We start from the raw sequence: 19,170 nt of genomic DNA, 5'->3' as shown, positions 1-19,170 counted from the left end.
TTCGGTTAATATTTTACATTGCGCGATGATAACTAATAGTATTATCGACTACTAGACATACTTTTCGAAAAGGTAACATGCATAAATGTCTTTTGTTTTTGCACTAAGCTAGTCATTCAACAGAACTATAATGCACAATCACATTAAATATTTATATAAAAAAGAGAATTTCCTCCACTAAACTTCTCAGTAAAATCTATTTTTCAAAATTTCAGGGTTCCACACAATGCTTGAGTTGGACAAAAACATGAAACATTAACCACGTTCAAGTAAATCCAATCATGTTACCATGGCAGTATTCTGTCTACTAAAAAAAATTACCTGATGCTCATTTGAAAATTAAAAAATAGAAGGAAAAAAAACTAAAGTAAACCAAAATCCATGATAACTAGACGCCTCTATCCATTGACAAATATTAAACTAACGTAAAAACCAAATTTCAATTACATTAATCTCACAGGCCAAACAATACCAATATAAGTTCTTAAAAAAAAAAGAAAAGAAAAGAAAAAAGTGAGACATACAACCAAAACCATAGAAATTAATTTATAGAAAAAACAATATATTTTCATGTTCTAAAAAATTACTGTGATGGGGAGAGGCCAAGATGATGCAGAGATGGCTCCCTCGAAACTCATCTCATGAAACGTGAAAAGTAATCAGTTGATTGATTTTGCACTTTAATTCATCACAAAATGCCCCACCAGAGGAAGTAAACCTGCATGGAGATATTATCATCTAAACTTTACCAGTAACGACTAAACAAGAATACAGGAGATTTCCACATTAAACAAAGTTCGTTGTGTTTTATATATATCTAGCTGCATCAGATTCCTCATTCAAGAACGCATGTTTACGAGCTTTTGTAAGAATATATGATTTAACAAGAACATTGAATAAGCTGAACGCAGAAACTCACTTCTAATTTAATTCCCTCAAGCTTATAGTTTTAATTGCCCTTTCAATGGTACTCCGAAAGCAGATAATTAATAAGACATCCAGGATAGAACGGAGCACATAAATCCAAAAATCCACATTTCGAGTATGAGTTAGACTGTAGGCATTTGAACCACGAGATGGATCAATCATCATATAATGTTTTCCTCTATCATTACATTCATAAACTTAAAATTACCTCATAACTAACTTTAGCACAACTGTAACTAACTTTAGCACAACTTATTTCGTACTTCAGATTCGCCATCTAAGCTATATTACAAATAACTGGTAGGAATTAGCGATCATTCTAGACCGTTTCAACAAATTTCTGGTTTCCGTAACCAAAAGCTGTGGTAAATCCTTGAGGTCATATCTCATGTAAATCTTTAACTAATGGAGAATTCAGGTCATTTCTACTTTTCTTATAGCTGGGATCCAACAGAAAAATCATATTGTTGTAACATAATGGCCGATATCTTTATCTTACTTACCAGAATTCAATAAGCACAAATTCATGCCAAGGGATTCTCTCTGGTTTCGATTTCCTCTATGATGCATCAACTTGAGCAGCTACGCATGTTCAAGGGCATAATAAAGTTTTGAAGCTCTTCTTCGAAGCAGTGGCTCTAATCGGAAACAAGGAATGCTTCTCTGCCATGTTTTAGCTTCATACATTTCATTCCATGCCTGAACAATCTCGTCAATATTGAATCCCAAGCCTGAAACCAAATATAGATGTTAGAAGACTTTCAAGTAATTATTTAAATCAAAATATCCAACATCCTGAGATGCTAAGTCTATGCATCACCTTTCGATGTAGTGTCTATGGAGCAGTGATTCTTTATCATAACAGCAATATCAGTCGGAGAAGCTCCAGCAAGTTCAAATTTTTCAACAGCAACCTCCAAACATTCTTGCCACACAGGAAGTCCTAATTTGAATTCCATAATGGATCTTTCGTAAAGCATGGTACCCCAAATCACAAATATCTGTGATCTAACATTTGAAGCCTGCTCTGAGGCCTCATTTGCAGAAATATGTTTGAACGAGTTCTCCAGTTTCATTTTCTGCAACAGGGTTTCAACTTTCTTTGGCTTGGACAGTTCATTGAGACGGCGTTCTTCCACATCTTCCCACATGAGCATACCCTTTTCCATGTTTTCCTCGGCATTGTTGTAAAGCTGAAGAACTTCTGTTGAAGGCCATGATTCTAGATCAATATTAGTACCGACTGCATAATACCAAGAAAGTTTGGCCTGCTCAAACTGTTGCTGCCCACAAGCTAGAATAGCCTCATAGAAATTTGGTTTAATTTTCAGTGCCTCTTCATATTTCTTCCCGGCTTCTACGTACTCCTTCTGTGCCCAATCATACGCGCACTTGATCTGCATAAGAACAGATTCTCTAGAAGAATCCTCGGTAAAATAAACCTTCTTTCTTGCCCTGGACATGTGAACATTACCCCAATTAAACAATGCCAAAGCTGCAGCTCTTGGAATGTATCTGCCGCAGTGCTGAAAAGGTCCTGAGCCTCTTCACTAGTGATTGCCTCCTCCATAGCTTCAGAATAGAGTTTCATTCCAACCTCATGGAGATCTAGGTAAGAATCAATGTCAAACCCAGCATAGTTCTTGAAGAATTGAGCAAACTCAATGATCCAATCACTGATACAAGATGACTCACTCCGTAACTCCTTTCTTCTTCCCACATGTCCATTTTCAGTAACACGTTTCATGTCAAGCTGGGCTTCTGTTTCAACCCTTTTAACCTTTTGACACGAGGGATCTTGATCTGGATTAACTTCAACAATATATAGTTTAACAGAACCATGTCCTGAAGCCACTTCAGCCCACCTCAGTTCTTCTGCGGTGGCAATTGTGACCAGGTCACCTTCTTCATCTTTATACTTGACGTGAACAGCTTTAGAGCTGGGAAACCGATCAGAAATAATTTCTCTAAGCTTCGGCATGTTGCAGTTGACCGGAATCTGAGCCCATCTTATGTCTTCTCCAAATACCAATTTCACAGTTCTTTTAGGCTCTTCACCCACACCATTACTAATTTTCTCTTCCTCCACGACTAATTTGTCCTCAGCCTTCTTTTCATCAATACGTTCATCAGACTTCCTTGTCATAATAACAGTATCAGTGTTTCTTTCTTCAATTTCTCCTTTCATTTCCTTCTCGTCACTTTCTTTCCCATCCTTATTTTCTTTCATCTTGTCATCAACTATCTTTTCCATTACATTGTTGCTTTTCTTTTTCTTAGTCTTCTCTTTGGATACCTTAATTGGAGGCGGAGGAGGAGGCTCGAGATATTCAGGTAACGGAATCAGGTCTATCAGAATTTCATTTGCTCTTGAGCCTTGTCTCTCTAGTGTGCTTTTCACCCTTTCTGCAATTTCACTTGCCATTATATTATTTTGTTCCATCTTCAATACCGTCCCAACATCTCTTAGTGCCAAATCTAGCTTATTCAATGCTTCATAACACCGAGCTCTCTTCAAGAGAGCCTTACTGTATTTTGGTGTGACCTCAAGGGCTAAATTGCATTCGTGGATCGCCCTTGGATACTCACTAATACCTAACTGCATATAGCAAGCGGCCATATTACTCCGTAGATAGGATACATCAATATGGTTTCTTGGAAGTAATTTTATGGCTTTCTCATACTTTAACATTGCGCCTTCATAGTCCCTCCTCTGAAACAATCTATTGCCATCGTTCTTTAATTCTTGCGACATAGAAATAAATATGGCAGTGTCCTTATCAAAAGCTCTTGGACTATTTTCACTAGCTTTACTTTGCCCCAAGTTGGATTCCCCTGATTTATCTCCCAATGTTTTCTTGTTTGTTCCGCCATGTTTCCCCATATTAAAATTCAAGATTTCAGACAAACAAAAACTAATTTCAATATCTAACACCTATCTTACCCCTAAAGTTATACGGCCTTAGTCCCAATCGATTTTCTAAGAATAATAATTTGCTTGAAGTTTCCTATTAAAGAAGGATATTAAAACGAAATCAATCTGAAAAAATCTGAAGCCTAATTTACCAATCAAATCCAAGCTTTATACTTTAGACCAAACACCATATGCAATTACACCTACACACCAATTTATATCCCAAAAAAACGAGAAACAAAACCAAATCTTCACCCGGAAAGCTCAGAAAATTGCCCCACAATCCAACAAACTACTAATACAGATACCAAGAAATGAACGATCCCACCAAAAAGTATTTTTTCCCCCTCAAATCCCAATCTAGAAACGGTACAGATATAGAATAAACCTTAATTCAGCTGCAAGCAAAGATTGACGATTGTAGCCCTTCTTCTTTTTAAAGGAGACAAAAAGATTGAAATGATTTGATTGGATGACGCAACTTCTGAAAGGGTCGATCCTCGTTCAAAATATTCTGGGATTTTCCAAGGAAAAAAAAATCAAAGGATTGCAGATGAAAGGAAGGAAACCCAATGATATTCACCAAGAACAAGAGCTCTGGAGCTGGCATAAAAACCACAAAAGGAAAAAGGAATCATATAAATTATTACATTATACCATGTCAATACGCTGGAAAGGAACGAAAAAGGAGGTCTGCGGCAATTTTTTTTTCTCATAAATTACTACAAAATCGAAAGTGGGATTCTTGATTTTAAATTTTCGGGACATTTTCACTAAAAATATATTCGTATAACGAGAGACGACAAATAGGACCGACGGGGTTTCCGTGTATTCCAAGATTATGGGTATTGGCCAAATGCTTCACCAACAATTTCAGCTGTCTCTATCACTTGCCACCTTTTTTTTCCTGTTTTTTTTCCACAGGAAATATAATAATAATTTTTATTGTTGTAAATATTAAAACATATCTGAAATAATTACATTGAAAATGAGAGGGTGTGACTCTATCGACCAGACATATAATTTGTTTTCTTAACGAACAAGTCTGATTCACTGTTAGAAATATAAAAATAAAACGACAAAATAATATTTTTTCCAGTAATTAAAGAGAAGCATATCCACATATTGGTAGTAGAAATTCACAAAGCTCTTGAGTTCATAATCTGAAGACATACCATGGTAAGCTTTCTTGAATATTTCAAGGAACTCCAGATGGTTGCAAAATGAAACGCTCTGGTGAAAGGACAGGCAAACAAAAAGTGACTCAAACTCTCCATACTCACCGATAGTAATAGGTCAATATAAAATCATATATTAACATCAGTTATGAGTACGATTCTTCTTGTCAATATTTTTTTGGGTTAGTCTATCTCACAGAGTTTGCGTTTACCTGAATAACGTGGTTTGGACGTTACTGCATTAACTAAAGATTTATCCAATCCATATACAAAAAACAGTGATTCCGGGTTCTATTTTTTCAAAAAAAAAAATCCTGGAAATTAGCATAATTATCTTTGTTTAATGGAAATTTGATATATTATTTTTCTAAAATACAATTTTAATGAGTTGTGTAAATTTATACCATAGTTGAAATCGGCACTGTCCATTCATCAAAAGATTACATTTTTTTTTTCAATACATCTCAAATTCATCGATTTTTTACAAGTCTTGAAAGTCATCATTAGGAGTGCTTATCTCCATATGATATAACAAAATTTTAACTTTTGGATCACCAACACATTATACCAACTTCTATTAAAATATGATATACACATATAATTTAATGATATTGAGAGAATTAAAGACAAGTCATTGTTTATTTTCACGTAAGCACTAAATAATTCGATTATATTTATGTACGAGTTACCCAACATAATAAATATATTTAAGCTTTTTAAGTCTGATACGACAATAAGCAAGAAGCCAAAGGTCGTCCCAAGATGTACATGATTTGGTGATGTACACGAGTATCTGACCAATGGTCAGGAGTTCATCTCACCTTCGAACATGCTCTTAATAAGCATATCAAGACGCATCTGCAGTACTCAATTCTTCAAAACAAGAGAGATGTGCTCAGACCTACATAAAAATTATATATATATATATAAAAAGCCATACATTAAAATATCTTTTTCATAAAATTAAAAAAAAAAATCTACAAGAAGCAGAATTAGTTGGCAAAAAGAACAAATAGACAGGTTGTAATGGTGATTATATTAGAAAGGTGCTACCGGCTACGAACATGGCTCGTGCCATACAAACGATTCGTGTGATCCCACGTTGTTCAACTTTACAAAAGGGTGGCCGATTACTCGAGGAATATTAGGAGACTGTGTCGGATAATATTTTCTAAAAAAAAATTAATGTGAATTTTTAATAAAATGACTTCGAAATATAAATAAATCATTTCATTAAAACTCTTAGATCCACCTCTAACATTTTGTAAATTTCATTTATTTACATTTTCATGCACATTTTGTTGAAAATCAATTAATAAATGTATGAGAATTATAACTGATTGAGTTGGAGACGGGTGGAGTCAACTCACATGTTTTTGATAACGATACAACTCAAATTTTACTAAATAAATTTTGGTTTAATGATTTGCTTATTGGATGATTGGAAATTGCTGGATTGAGTTTTCTATCACCAAACGAATACGTTTGCTGTAAAAGAATTTCAATTTGAAATGAATGCACTCTCTCTCTCTCTCATATATTCAAAAATCATTAAATTAAATAAGGAACTCAACCATCAAAGTCCACATGGAAATATAATAATTATTTATGAATCAGATATGGTTATATATTCTTATCATAAAATTAACCCATGAGACGGTCTCACGAAATTTTTTGTGCATTCTAATTTATGTAGAGTTTTTATACATATATATACGAGTATGATGAACCCTTATCTTCATTGTTTCGTAAGTAAATTATATATAATTGGACTTCTACGCCCATATATATTTGTGTAGTAAAAAATGTTATACAAATTAGTGAAGAGATTTTCATTCTGAAAGAGATCTCATTCCGTGAAAGAAAATGGAGAAAGATTAATAAGGTCTAAATAAAAATTAATAATTGTCAACACCCAAAATAATATTTGATATATATTAAAATAAAATAATTTTAAAAATTCATTTCCGATGAGCCTTGATGATATTGGATTTATTTGCACATAACTTCATACAAATTTAAATTTCAAAATATCAAGATATCTATATTTTTTAAAATATTACCCATTTGTTTATAAAATCCTTTTTTTTTAAAAAAAAATGAGTAGGTCTCTTGTGAGACGGTCTCACGAATTTTTATCTGTAACACTAATCAACCCTACAGATATTCACAATAAAAAGTAATACTCTTAGAATAAAAAATAATATTTTTTCGTGGATGACCCAAATAAGAGATCTGTCTCACAAAATACGATTCATGAGACCGTCTCACACAAGTTTTTGCCAAAAAAAATATATATATATATAGTCGGTGCGAGCCTGTTTCTTTTTTGCCTTTACTTTCACGTCATAAATTGTGGTTGGACCTCCTTTTTGTGATATCTTGCTTGCAAGCCAACTACTCTTTCTTTCTTTTTTTCTAAGAAAGCAAGCAAACTATTCTTATGTGCTCTTTTTATCTTTTCAATTTTATTAATTAATATTTTTGTTTTTAAAAGTAATTCTACATATATTTTTGTGTATTTTTTCCAAGTACGCTAAATTTTATATTTAGTCAGTCAATGATTGTATTTTGCCTATATCACACTAGCCCGTCGTAATTTTTTCAATAAATGAAGAGTGGGTATCATGTGAGACCGTCTAACGGATCTTAATCTGTGAGACGGATCAACCCTACCCATATTCACAATAAAAAGTAATACTCTTAGCATAAAAAGTAATACTTTTTCATGGATGACCCAAATAAGAGATCCGTCTCACAAATACGACCCGTGAGACCGTCTCACACAAGTTTTTGTCATAAATGAATTAATTAAACAATATTTTGATTTTTTTATCATCAAATTCACGAATAATATATACTGATTAAGCTCAGTTATGATCTGGTTAACCCCAATTAAAATTGGTATATATCAGGACTGGTTCAATTTTTTGTCATTTTTATGTCCGGAAATAAAATAGAATAACATAGGTTTTGTTAACAAAACAATCATTTTCTAAAACAGTAAACAAAGTATATATTAAAATAAAATAAAAATAGGAAATAAAGTTTATATAAAAAAGTTTTATTTTTATTTTTAATTTAACAATCTATACAGATGGGAAATTTGTGTGAGAAAATCTTGTAGTAGACAAGACATATAGCAAATGAGACCCCATCTCTTTGCTATTATTAAAACCAAATTCAGAACCATCCATGACTCATGAGTGCAGGCTATACATAGTTGAGTCAAAGTTGAACAAGTTCTAAAAATTCTCAGGTCTATGTAAGAACTTTTACCACATTTTATGCAGAATTTAACAATGCCAAGTACTCGTTTATCGCCTCACCTTCTATTGTAACGTCAATATCATAGTCGGAATATGCATCTGTATTGTTCAGTTCTTCTGTTAGTTCACCTTCCATCTCCATATCCCGAACCTTAAAATCGTTGTCGTTTGATGTACCTCCAGAGCTGCTGCCTATATCATTGGATCCTAAGTTTTCCGTCTCATGAGCATTCTTTGGTGGAACAGAAAGATTTATGCCTGATGCATCTGTGGTACTTCCGTTCAGTTGTCCGAGTAGATAGTTTAATGCCTGCTCTTCATCGCTAAACTTGTGAAGAGCTTCGTCCACTAATAAGAGTAAAAATGAAACATTAATAAAAATATATTCCATGCAACTCATAATATATGGCATGATAAAGAAGCTAGATTGCACGGCACTGAATCTGCCTTCCCCCTGTTACTAATCCTTGTTTAGCCCATACCTACACTAATGGGAAGGTAACTCGAGAAGAAAAAGGATGAAAAATAAGTGTTCAACGCTTCTGCATCCTAGGGTCAACTTTGCAACCCTTAAGAATGAACTAGAATAAGATAGGGGACCAATAGTTCATATATTTCGCAACTTAAACATGAAAAACGATGTTCCAAAATTTATCATAGTTATTGGGGTCGAGTGAACGATTCTTCTGTATTCCCTCAATTCTATCGAGGATCATTTATGAAAGCCAAATAAATAAACTTTGGACCTTGATATTGCCGTCTTCCTCAGTTGTCGTTCACATTAGTTCCATTATTTAAACAGGGCGTATACAAGCCTAAACTACCTCAAACAATTATCGTACATTTGTCTAGACTGGGGGCATATGCCAGTACTCATCTCTTACCTCAGCATAAAATGAATTTATCTGCATGGAGGTGCTTCACAATTGCCTTAGCTTTGAATTTAACCACAAGAATGTCTTTACGGAAGCCCTGTGCTTTTTCTCAACTTTGAATAATGTTAATTTTGATTCAGGCTTTTTCATTAAAATGAATTTTTACTTTTTCTCAGCATGTATTTCTACACGACTAAAATTCTGTTTTATATAATCTCTTCTCTGAGTATGACTGATTTCCTTCTGTGATCCCATAAACCAAAGACAATAACTATGCAGGATCTCATATTGTGTACCTCGGGATAATTATACATCATTAAAAAAAGGCTAAGAACATAAACAAAGAATCCCTTGATGCAACATATGATTTGAAAACTCTGTATATTCTCCTGTATTAGTTCTCATATTGGGATCTGTAACGAATTTTAGATACCTGATGCACTCGTGAAACCCATGGATAAAAGACTTCCTCTAGCAGCAGCTTCTGCTTGACGCGACCTTTTCCTTTTCCTTGATATAATTTCATTCTGCACATCCAAACAAAAACAATGGTTGGAATTCAGGAGAACAAAACTGAAACATTAAACATGCGAACTGACTTGTAAAGCAGAATTTGTTTCAGGGTTTGTCAAGTCATCCAAAGCCTTCTGGGTATCATTTTCATTTCTGCGAAGGGCCTCTGCAGCAAGATCTTTCTCAAACCTGTACATCGGAAAATTTCAGAAATACATCAATGCTTATGGCACAAACTTGATAATTCCATGAAAAGCGCAAGGAAAATGTAGATTCACAAGAAAGCGAACTCATTCCAATTACCGGTTAATGGCCACATTTGTAATGGTTTGTCAGTCAACCGAATAAGCAAATGAACCTCTATATCTACAACTATTCTTACTTCTCACTTTGCCGACAAATCTTACCCTATGGAGACCAATTCATATACTTTCTGGAGATCCACTGCTTTCTTAAGAGGAGTCACTCCATATTGTTTTTGCTCCCTGGCATTGAATTCTAGTCAAATAAACATTGCACTGTGTAGGACAACCATAAGATAAAGCGTGATGATTATATTAAACATGTTAAAACTCACAGGATTTCTTCCTGTCTTCTAAGATTCTCCTCACGTTTTTTAGCCCTTTTTGCCTTTTCCTCAACAAGAAAATCAACAGCACTTCCAACATCCAAGTTGTTCATGCGTAGGGCCCTCTTTGCTTCACGATCTTTATAACCCATGCTCATTAGAAAAGACAGGGTTTCATCAGGAACTTGGAGCTGAAACAACACACGTGTTAATGTACTGAAACAATAATTGGTTCTGGAATGAAGTACCCAAGAACTCATAATGAAGAATGGAACATGGAATATCAATCCACAGTATACCCCTTCACTTCAAAATTTGAAATTTACATGGCAACATAAATTCGAACAAGAAAATGCTTTCCACAAATGAATTTAAATAAAATTGCATTTAGTTTGTTAAGAAAAATAATGTGCAACTACCTGATTAAATTGCAACTCATAAAGAAAAAGTCAGAAGGGAACCTTTCCTTATCTCATTCTTGTAAGGGAACCTCAGATAAAAATATAATCGATAGTAAATCAAATTTCTCTGAATACAATAAAGATGGATTGACACGAGCAAAAATTGTTAATAAAATCACAGGCGGTGTACAAGAAGCAGCAGACTATGGTCAATTAACCTGGAAAAATTTAGCCTGCGCTGATGTCAGGAATTCTTTCGATTTTTGCAACTGACCACCGTGATATGCAACCACTCCTTCTAGCAACTCCATTCTCAAGTGTCTACAGATGAATAATGACAACATAAACCTAGTTTGATGCAACAAGGTGCTGCAAAAACTACTTGCAATGCTAAAGGTGATCCATGACTCACAAGGCTAGCTCAGGAAAACGACCTCCTTGAAGAATCCTCAGGCGAGCAGATTCCTTTCCATGAGAACGCTCAATGCCTTCTCTGGCTTTTGCGAGGCGGATACCTGCTACGGAAAGCCAACTGATATCTCGGAGCATAAAATAGCACCACACCATGTCTATTTGAAGAATTGATACGTTGTCAACCATCTGTAGGTCCAAAAACAAAGGCCACAAGCATAAGGTTATTGTCTAAATGTGCTCCAAGAATTATTTGGCTGATAATTTCTTTTCAATTCTTTCCACAAACTAAGGTGCTACAATAACTAAGACAAAATGACCCAACTATTGTTTCAAGTTTTCAGTTGATCCACATTGTGTTGGAGATTGAAAAATGAAAAAAATGGGATAAACTGATACTTTTTTCGATATGATTGCAAATAATAGATCCACTAGACAAGCTTCATAACTGATGATTGTTGAGAATGACAAGGAATGTAAGGACTTGATTCTCTGAAATTTAGTTTGAGAAAAAGAATGAGAAGTTTCTTTGTTACAATTACTAAAACAAAACGATGTCTCACCTCAACAAGCTTTGGGTCGCACAGAGAAAAAGCCTCCTACAAGAAAGAAAAGGTTGTCGCATAATCAGGAGATATCTGAAAAATTGATATTAAATTAATAGACAAATAACCCTATGGGGATTGTGAAAAGATTCTAATGAAATCGACAACTTTGCAAGGCAATACAGAAAGAAATAGACAAGCCAACAACATCAAGGAAAGGCATGCATAAAAACATGAACTAATTGTTGAAACATAAAAGCATCATTCCAGATAGCATGAGTAGAAAGTTATAGAAGCCTGGTTGCCGAAAGAGTATAAATATTTTAATCTAAATTTAAGACAATCCATAACAAGGAAAATTAAGCTATATCAACCAACCTAGTTATTTTATATATGTTGTAAATCAAAGATGATACACTCAAATCGGATTATTATATTTTTTTGTAATTTACATGGAGTGATTTCTCATGCAATGTTTATCTGTGAGATGTTATCTCAAACTACACGAAAGCGGGATCTTTTGTTGAATAATAACAGTAATAATAAGAATTTTAGCGTTTTGAAATTTTTTCAGTGGAACACCCCAGGTGTATGACCAACCGATCCTTAATATTTCTAAATCCAAAAATTTTAAACCATTCTTGCAAATGGAAAATATACTTTACATATCATCCTTTTCACATATAATTATGGTTCACGTTACAGTTGTATCGTGCAATTCTCTCGAGGGTGCATTTGGACCAAGTAATTTGAAATCAAATATTTCAATCTATTTTAGTTGTTTGGATGTTTTTATAGATAGATTTCAAATTCACCTCCTCGAAATTTAATATTAGATTTCAAATACATACAACAAGATTGATCTCGTTTAAAAACACAAGCTCCATATTCTCTCCCCAAATCAAATTCCTTAGCCAAAAACAAAAATTTCGATTTCAATGCATTCACGATGAATTTATTATCTTTCTCATTAGGTTTTTAGACACTTACCTCACCAAGGGTGAGGACTTCCAATGCATCTCTATATTGTTGCTTTCGTATCAGTGCTTTTCCATTTGTGTGAAGCATGAGTCCCATCATTATTGCCCTGCCACATAGAAATTTCGAGTTTTATGATTAAAGAAGCAACATAGATTTAACTCCTTTAGTAACAGTTTGATCTCATCATCCACATACATTCAAAAACCATATCAGATACAAACATTAATACACTAGCTTGGAGTATACTCATACCGTTGGTCAGTTTCAGATCCCAACTGCACTTTCTCCCCACTCTGATTTTCCAGCTCTAGATTGAAGTCTCCATCAGGTAATGAACCATCTACATGTCTACTGGCCAATGACGTAGCAGCAGCTCTGTGATGTCAATCATGTCACAAAGAGAGCGAGAAAAATGAATGCAGAGTAATGTCTCAGCATAAGTGAATGAATCACAAGACTGATCGTTCTGGATATCGAATTGTGCTTGAACTTAATATGATAATTGTTAAAAAAAACTGGTAAGAAAAACACTACATCTTAAAACTATAACCATGACCAGAAGAAAAGAAGACTGCAATGTCTATACAGATAGATTAGATTTCTTGCTCAATAAATATGCACCTGAAATTTCTTAAGACCCAATCAATGCAAATTTATTTTCTATCCCAAAAGTATCAAAGGCCCTGTTTAACATACTGCTATCACACTCAAATTTGACTAATAGAAAACTAACATCCCCAGACAAGGGCAAGAATAAAGTGCAGATTTTGGCCGCCCAATACATCCAGAAAATCTGAAATCATAGTGAATTTTATGGTAAAATTTTGAGAGAAGATAATTGACACTTAGATATGCAATTTACCACGAGCTCGTGACCAAAATCGCAGAAAATAACAAGTGTTCACCACTATGAGCTAGCTCTGTAGTCAACAGGCAATTCAGTATTAAGTCACAGCATTTACCAGGACAGCAGCAGAACCAACTATCAAAGACACTGAAAAAGAGGGGGAAAATAGGCAAAACTCCTAATTCGCTTATTCAAACACATAGACTGATACACCAATACTAGATGGAGAAATACCCAAAAATCAACGATTGAAGCTCAGACTCAGACACACTGAAGTAGCATTTGGTCTACAAATTTCTCCCAGAATCACATCATATATCCAGAACCCATCAATCATACCAAGTTTAACATTTACCAAAACCAACAATAACATCAAGTTACGCATTTATCCGTTACATGGCCACAATCCATCCACAATTCAGTGAATTGTGCGAGTTATACGGCAACTTGATCGTTTACAAACCACTTTGATCATTCCAATACACAATTAGAAAATTCAAAGAAGCCCAAGAAATACGACCAAATGGACACAAGAACAGAACTCAGTCCAAAAATTCAGGGAAAAAAATTATAGGAAAGATTCTTCAAGAGACAATCTACTATGATTATGCAATCATAAAAAAATCATCAAAACCGCAATACTCCAAATAACCCAAGATCCACACACATAGAAAACAGGCACAACAATTACAAACACACTAACTTGAGCCTGGAAAGTTTGTTGGCGCGCTCTTCCTCGGCCAAGAACTCATCTTTTTGAGACTTCCCGACTTGATCAGAAGAAACCTTGGAAGCAAAAATCTTGGCGTTGTTTTTGACACCCAATTGGGTCAATTTCTCAGAGCCATCACCATCTCTGAGCATTTTTCCCCCGCATATGAGGTTTATGGAGTGAGGCCCAACGCAGTTTGATCGGTTTGCCACTTCTTGTCTCAACATGGCCACTGTCCAGTCATCTAGTTCGACTTCCAGCACCCCACTCCATGCCCCACCAATTCTCAGTTTCCCGAGGCCCATCTTTGCTTCTTTTCAACTGTGAAGTAGTGTGATGTCGAACGATGACTAGGGACTACGGGTCGATTATATATCTTATTGTGCAAGTTTATGCGAGTCTTGGTCATTTTCCTTGGGGACTACGGCTCGGATAGTTTTGGTGGGGTCGTGGACATCAATAAATTAATATTTAATAATGTTCATTAAAATATATATTTTTTGGTTTCATCATTCTAAATTAATAATTTTGATATATTAATAAGATAATAATTTTCAAAACATTCTTATAAATTTATGTAAACTTATACTCACGTTATAAAATGAATTTTATTTTATTATTTACGTACACTGGATTTTCTTTTTATATTAAATCGAGGAATATGATATGTAGATTAATTTTTTTTAAAAAAAAAACAAAACGATTTTATGTACTTAAATTGTTATTTTTTGAATCGAATTTTTTTTATTTAAAATAATAATTTATACCATTCTAAATTATTAAAATTTTACTGTCCCAACAATATTAATTTATAGAATATACTAATGATAAATATTGATTTCAATTTATTATATTACAACTTTAATTGCCGAAAATTTCATGGTGCATGCAATCATCAATTATTTGGTGTTATCAAAATAAGGTTGTTGACAATTTTTTTTTATATAAAAAATAATTGTTGACCAATGACCATGTTGGTTATGTCATATGTATGTTCTAATAAATATTGTATTAAATTAATTAAAACATATTAAACTAATTGATACAAATTAAGGTTGTGTTGGGGTTGTTCAATTTGATTTAGAATGATAAATTTGATTTGTGGAATATATTATTTTGATTTCTTGATAGTATTTAAAATTCACGACAATTACTATTAAAATTGTATAAATTGATATGAGATGAATTTCAAATTCATATAAGGTGTACTTGAGAAATGGATTTGAAATCCATGGATTTCAGTTACAGTTTTATTACAATGAAACAATAGATCAAATTTTAAATTAATATCTTACTTATTTACATACGCGTTACACAAAGTAGAATGAATTTCAAATAACAATATTATTGAGTGAATTTGAAATTCGTCCTAATTAAAATGAAACACTGTATAAATATGTAAAAGATGAATTTGAAATATATAAGCTGATTTATCTAAAATAACAAAAATACATTTGAATATATTTGAAATTCATGTACATGATCATCAATCCAAGTACAACATTAAATTTTTGCTAATCCAACAAAGTCAAAATGACTTGAAATCAAATAAATACATCCTCTCAGATTTATTAATCCAAATACAACATAAGTATTTTTAAAGTATTTTTTAAAACTTCCTTGCAATTATGCAATTTCTTGGATATGAGAAGATTGATTTAAGTTATTTAGTGATAAAGTGGATACAAGAAGATTGATTTAAGTAATAGTCATACATGAAAATAAAATAATATAAAAATTAATAAAGAAATATATAAATGAAGTGAAACAATATGTCTACTAATTTTGTTTAAAATGTTGAATTCCTATTTGAAAAGATTATTTGAAGCAATTAATTGCCATCCATTTACATTCAAATATCGATCAAAATGAAGCAAAGGGTTCCAGATGCTCAGTCCAACGAAAACTCTTCAAGCCATATAAGAATTTCATTCCTCTGCATATCACCACACATGAAACAAAGACAAATGTAAGTATTGTTTATTTCATCTGACGTTTGACTCAAGTACTGCACAGCTATGTTATCTACGTCTTTCAATTTATCCTTGTATTATAGATCATTTATCATATCCCGTGTCTCAAGCCGAACGATATTTAAAGAAACCAAGAAAATGAGATTTTAGGCATGTGACAACTGCATTTTGTGAGCTTCAACAACTCTCACGTTCAACGAACTCGAGACCAGCTATGTGAAACACATGCCCCCATGTTTGATCAACTTAACCGCGCAAATACGATTACTACAAGAAACTATTTTTTTCTCTCACAATTGATGGATAAGAATGGGAAAATGTGCAGTGAATATTGGTAAATATGATTTTGTGCATAAAGCAGAGAAGATTTAGATCGACTTACCATTATAAAACTCCAAGTTCGACCGGGATCGTTATATCGAGCTAGCGTACAACCGACTTTGGGATTCAGACCGTCTCTTACGAGTGCAGATCGAAGTGCGTTTTCCTTCTCTCGAGCAATATCATCTGTTGGTTTTCCACTGAATCTTGAAACTGCAGCTATACCACCTTCAACTTTATTCAACTTAACACTATCTTGATTTGGAGCTGGTAAACTGCTCAAATCTTTGTCTGCCGGAAGAACTATTTGAATAGAAAGCTTGGAGATCTCCGGGTCAAATGCTTGAGTAAACACCGGAGTTGTCATTGGTATTTTCTCCATTGTGCCATTTTTCCCAAATATGTACCTAGGAGATATGTTGAATTTCAAATAGTAAAACATTAAGAAGAAAGATGCAATATACACAGGATTTAAAAGATTCAGTCATGAAAAACTACAAGCACGGGATTATCCAATCCATGTAGGTAAGAGTTTGGGCTGTGATTCATAGAAGCTTACCCAGCAACCGAGTTAAAGCCGCTTGAACCAGATAGCTTGTCCGTATCTGTTTCGACCACGATAAATGGCTCATACTTTCTTACCTGCATATCATATCACAGATCTTATTACTAATGCTCGTTCAATTATTTTCTAAAAAAATTTAAATGAGACAACTGCGGCTGATTCTACTTATACGAATTCAGGACCTCATAATTGGCAGTTCGTTTCAGTATCTGATATTTAGGTGTTTCCAAGTCCGGAATCTTGTAAAAACGCAGCTGCAAAGGTGGCACTCGAAGAATCAAAGAAAATCACTTGCAAAGTATTCTTTATAGTATGTAATATTATGTGCAATGTCTATTACTTGCTTCAGCACTTCAAGTAAACCTTCCACAGAGAAATATTCATTGTTCTCAATGGAATCCCAATAGTCCTGGAGATGAAATGGTTGTAGATAAATGTAATTAGCTAAAGATTATTGTAAAATTATAATTATATATCTATTGCTCGCGTCGTCGAGTATGAATAGTAAAATCCTACCAGATGGCTGCAGAATTTATTAGTTTGTGGGTTGATGCCCATAACAGAAGTGCCTGTGAAGACTAATTCAGGCTTCCAAGGCAATAGAGCAAACTTCATCACCATAGTCCATCTTGTAGTTATCTCATAAGCTCCTGTCTACACCATTATACAATAAGTCATTTAAGAAAAAATGGCTTCTGTGTCTGATGCAAATGGCAAAATTCACAGGTCTTAGCAGCCTCCATTCGCGTTCCAATTTTTCACGACGACAAGTGAAAAATTTATGCAAGAAATGTTGGGACATCATAAGAGACATTATTAGAAATATATTCAAATCATTTGTGTTTCACATCTACTTTTAACCATGTTACTCTAAAACATCAAATAGGCTGAAAAATCAGTTAATTCTAGAATGATTGATATGTACCAAGAGGCATGTTTATGTTAGGAATAAAAGCATTGGACTAAAGGTAGAACTATGTGCTTTGGTACAAGTTCAACACACATATTTGGAAAATAATTCGAGTGGGTTCTGCAAGTCGACTACCTAAATATATTGAACAAACATAGTACAAACATAGTCTATATTGCGAGTAGACTACCGTAGTGTGTTTATTTTCTGAATTTGGACATCCTGCGGGGAAAAAAAAACCTGAAACGTTGTCTCTAGCTTGGAACCTTAGTGGTAGATGAGCTGCAGGTTGATATTTCCCACTTGTAATCCATTGAAAGTGCTAAAAAAGAATACCTGTTTAACCCAGTGCAACTGGAAATCTGGGTTGAAGAGCTTCTTCAACATGGCGATATTGAAGAGGTACCCCCCGATACTTCCGTGCTTCGTGATGGGATCTCTGAAATTCACACGCTCGTCATAAGCCGTCCGATCAATCCCTTGATCATCAAACAGATGGGGAAGATCCTCGTACAAGAACTCCACCAAATGCTGCTGCGTGTCGGAGGTTGAGCTTGGTTTGGGCTGGCTTTCGGTTTCTTGGGTTATGCTTCTAAGCTTAAACACACGCCTGAAATCTTTATTGTATGTGAATTTGAGTGGAGGTGAAGATTTGGTTTTGGTGGCGTACTTAGGGAGAGAGTGGAAGAAGGTGGCAGCGGAGGAGGACTTGGTGGTGACCGGGGTGCTCGGCCGCTGGAAATGTGCGGCGGGGAAATGTGCGGCTGCCATTTGTGTGGTGGTTCGACGTTACATTGTACTTGTTTTGCCATATTTTTTATTTTAGATTTATTTTTATTTTTGTGGTAGTTCTTCTTCTACTTTCCTTTTTAATGTTATTTTACTATAAAAATAATATTTTTAATAAATGAAACAAATAAAATATTTTTTTAATATGTAAAACTATTCCATAAGAGTGTTTATACTGTTTTTACGAGATAATAAAAAAGCATTTCATTCTCTATTTTGTTATTAAAATAAAATAAATGGAAATTTTATTTTATTTATTATTTCATTAAATGAAGTATATATTCGATCCTTCAGTAATCAGTAATAGATATATTATTGTTAAACTCTCTTTATAAACTAATTTTAGCATAATGTTCATTTTTTTGTATAATTCTCACAAATAGTAGATGTCGAGTAAATGAAATTAATTGCACAAATATAGTTGAACGACTTCTTATTCCAATCCACTTTTTAAGGAATTTTATACTATAT

General features: G+C 33.9%; 2 protein-coding genes and 1 pseudogene across 2 annotated transcripts; all 3 read right to left on the bottom strand.

Annotated features, from left to right (window-relative positions):
* Positions 1-365: 365 nt before the first annotated feature.
* On the bottom strand, positions 366-4,683 carry LOC140971339 (protein PHOX1-like; annotated as a pseudogene).
* A 3,476-nt stretch (positions 4,684-8,159) lies between these two features.
* LOC140971338 (uncharacterized) lies at positions 8,160-14,528 on the bottom strand. Its single transcript, XM_073433558.1, has 11 exons — positions 14,133-14,528; positions 12,835-12,957; positions 12,592-12,688; positions 11,620-11,655; positions 11,058-11,245; positions 10,864-10,966; positions 10,254-10,435; positions 10,084-10,161; positions 9,763-9,865; positions 9,597-9,690; positions 8,160-8,636 (listed from the first exon to the last, which is right to left on the bottom strand). The coding sequence occupies exons 1-11, from the start codon at positions 14,444-14,446 to the stop codon at positions 8,305-8,307; spliced, it is 1,650 nt and encodes a 549-aa protein (XP_073289659.1). The 5' UTR covers positions 14,447-14,528; the 3' UTR covers positions 8,160-8,304.
* A 1,345-nt stretch (positions 14,529-15,873) lies between these two features.
* LOC140971337 (uncharacterized) lies at positions 15,874-18,725 on the bottom strand. Its single transcript, XM_073433557.1, has 7 exons — positions 18,247-18,725; positions 17,517-17,654; positions 17,341-17,409; positions 17,183-17,254; positions 16,995-17,077; positions 16,497-16,842; positions 15,874-16,077 (listed from the first exon to the last, which is right to left on the bottom strand). Exons 1-7 carry the CDS (start codon positions 18,679-18,681, stop codon positions 16,033-16,035), a joined length of 1,188 nt encoding a protein of 395 aa, XP_073289658.1. The 5' UTR covers positions 18,682-18,725; the 3' UTR covers positions 15,874-16,032.
* Between the last annotated feature and the right edge of the window lie 445 nt (positions 18,726-19,170).

This window comes from Primulina huaijiensis, chromosome 2 (genome assembly GCF_012295235.1).
Source record: "Primulina huaijiensis isolate GDHJ02 chromosome 2, ASM1229523v2, whole genome shotgun sequence".
In the NCBI taxonomy this organism is placed as follows: domain Eukaryota; kingdom Viridiplantae; phylum Streptophyta; class Magnoliopsida; order Lamiales; family Gesneriaceae; genus Primulina; species Primulina huaijiensis.
The sequence above is the reverse complement of the archived record's forward strand: the minus strand, read 5'-3'. Positions and strand labels throughout refer to the sequence as shown.

Coding starts and splice junctions, on each gene's coding strand:
- LOC140971338 (XM_073433558.1), bottom strand. CDS start 14,446: ATGGGCCTCGGGAAACTGAGAATTGGTGGGGCATGGAGTGGGGTGCTG. Junction 11,246..11,619: donor GCGACCCAAAGCTTGTTGAG/GTGAGACATCGT, acceptor TTGGACCTACAG/ATGGTTGACAACGTATCAAT. Junction 10,967..11,057: donor CGTTTTCCTGAGCTAGCCTT/GTGAGTCATGGA, acceptor ATTCATCTGTAG/ACACTTGAGAATGGAGTTGC.
- LOC140971337 (XM_073433557.1), bottom strand. CDS start 18,681: ATGGCAGCCGCACATTTCCCCGCCGCACATTTCCAGCGGCCGAGCACC. Junction 17,410..17,516: donor ATAAATTCTGCAGCCATCTG/GTAGGATTTTAC, acceptor TTTCATCTCCAG/GACTATTGGGATTCCATTGA. Junction 17,078..17,182: donor AACGAACTGCCAATTATGAG/GTCCTGAATTCG, acceptor TATGATATGCAG/GTAAGAAAGTATGAGCCATT.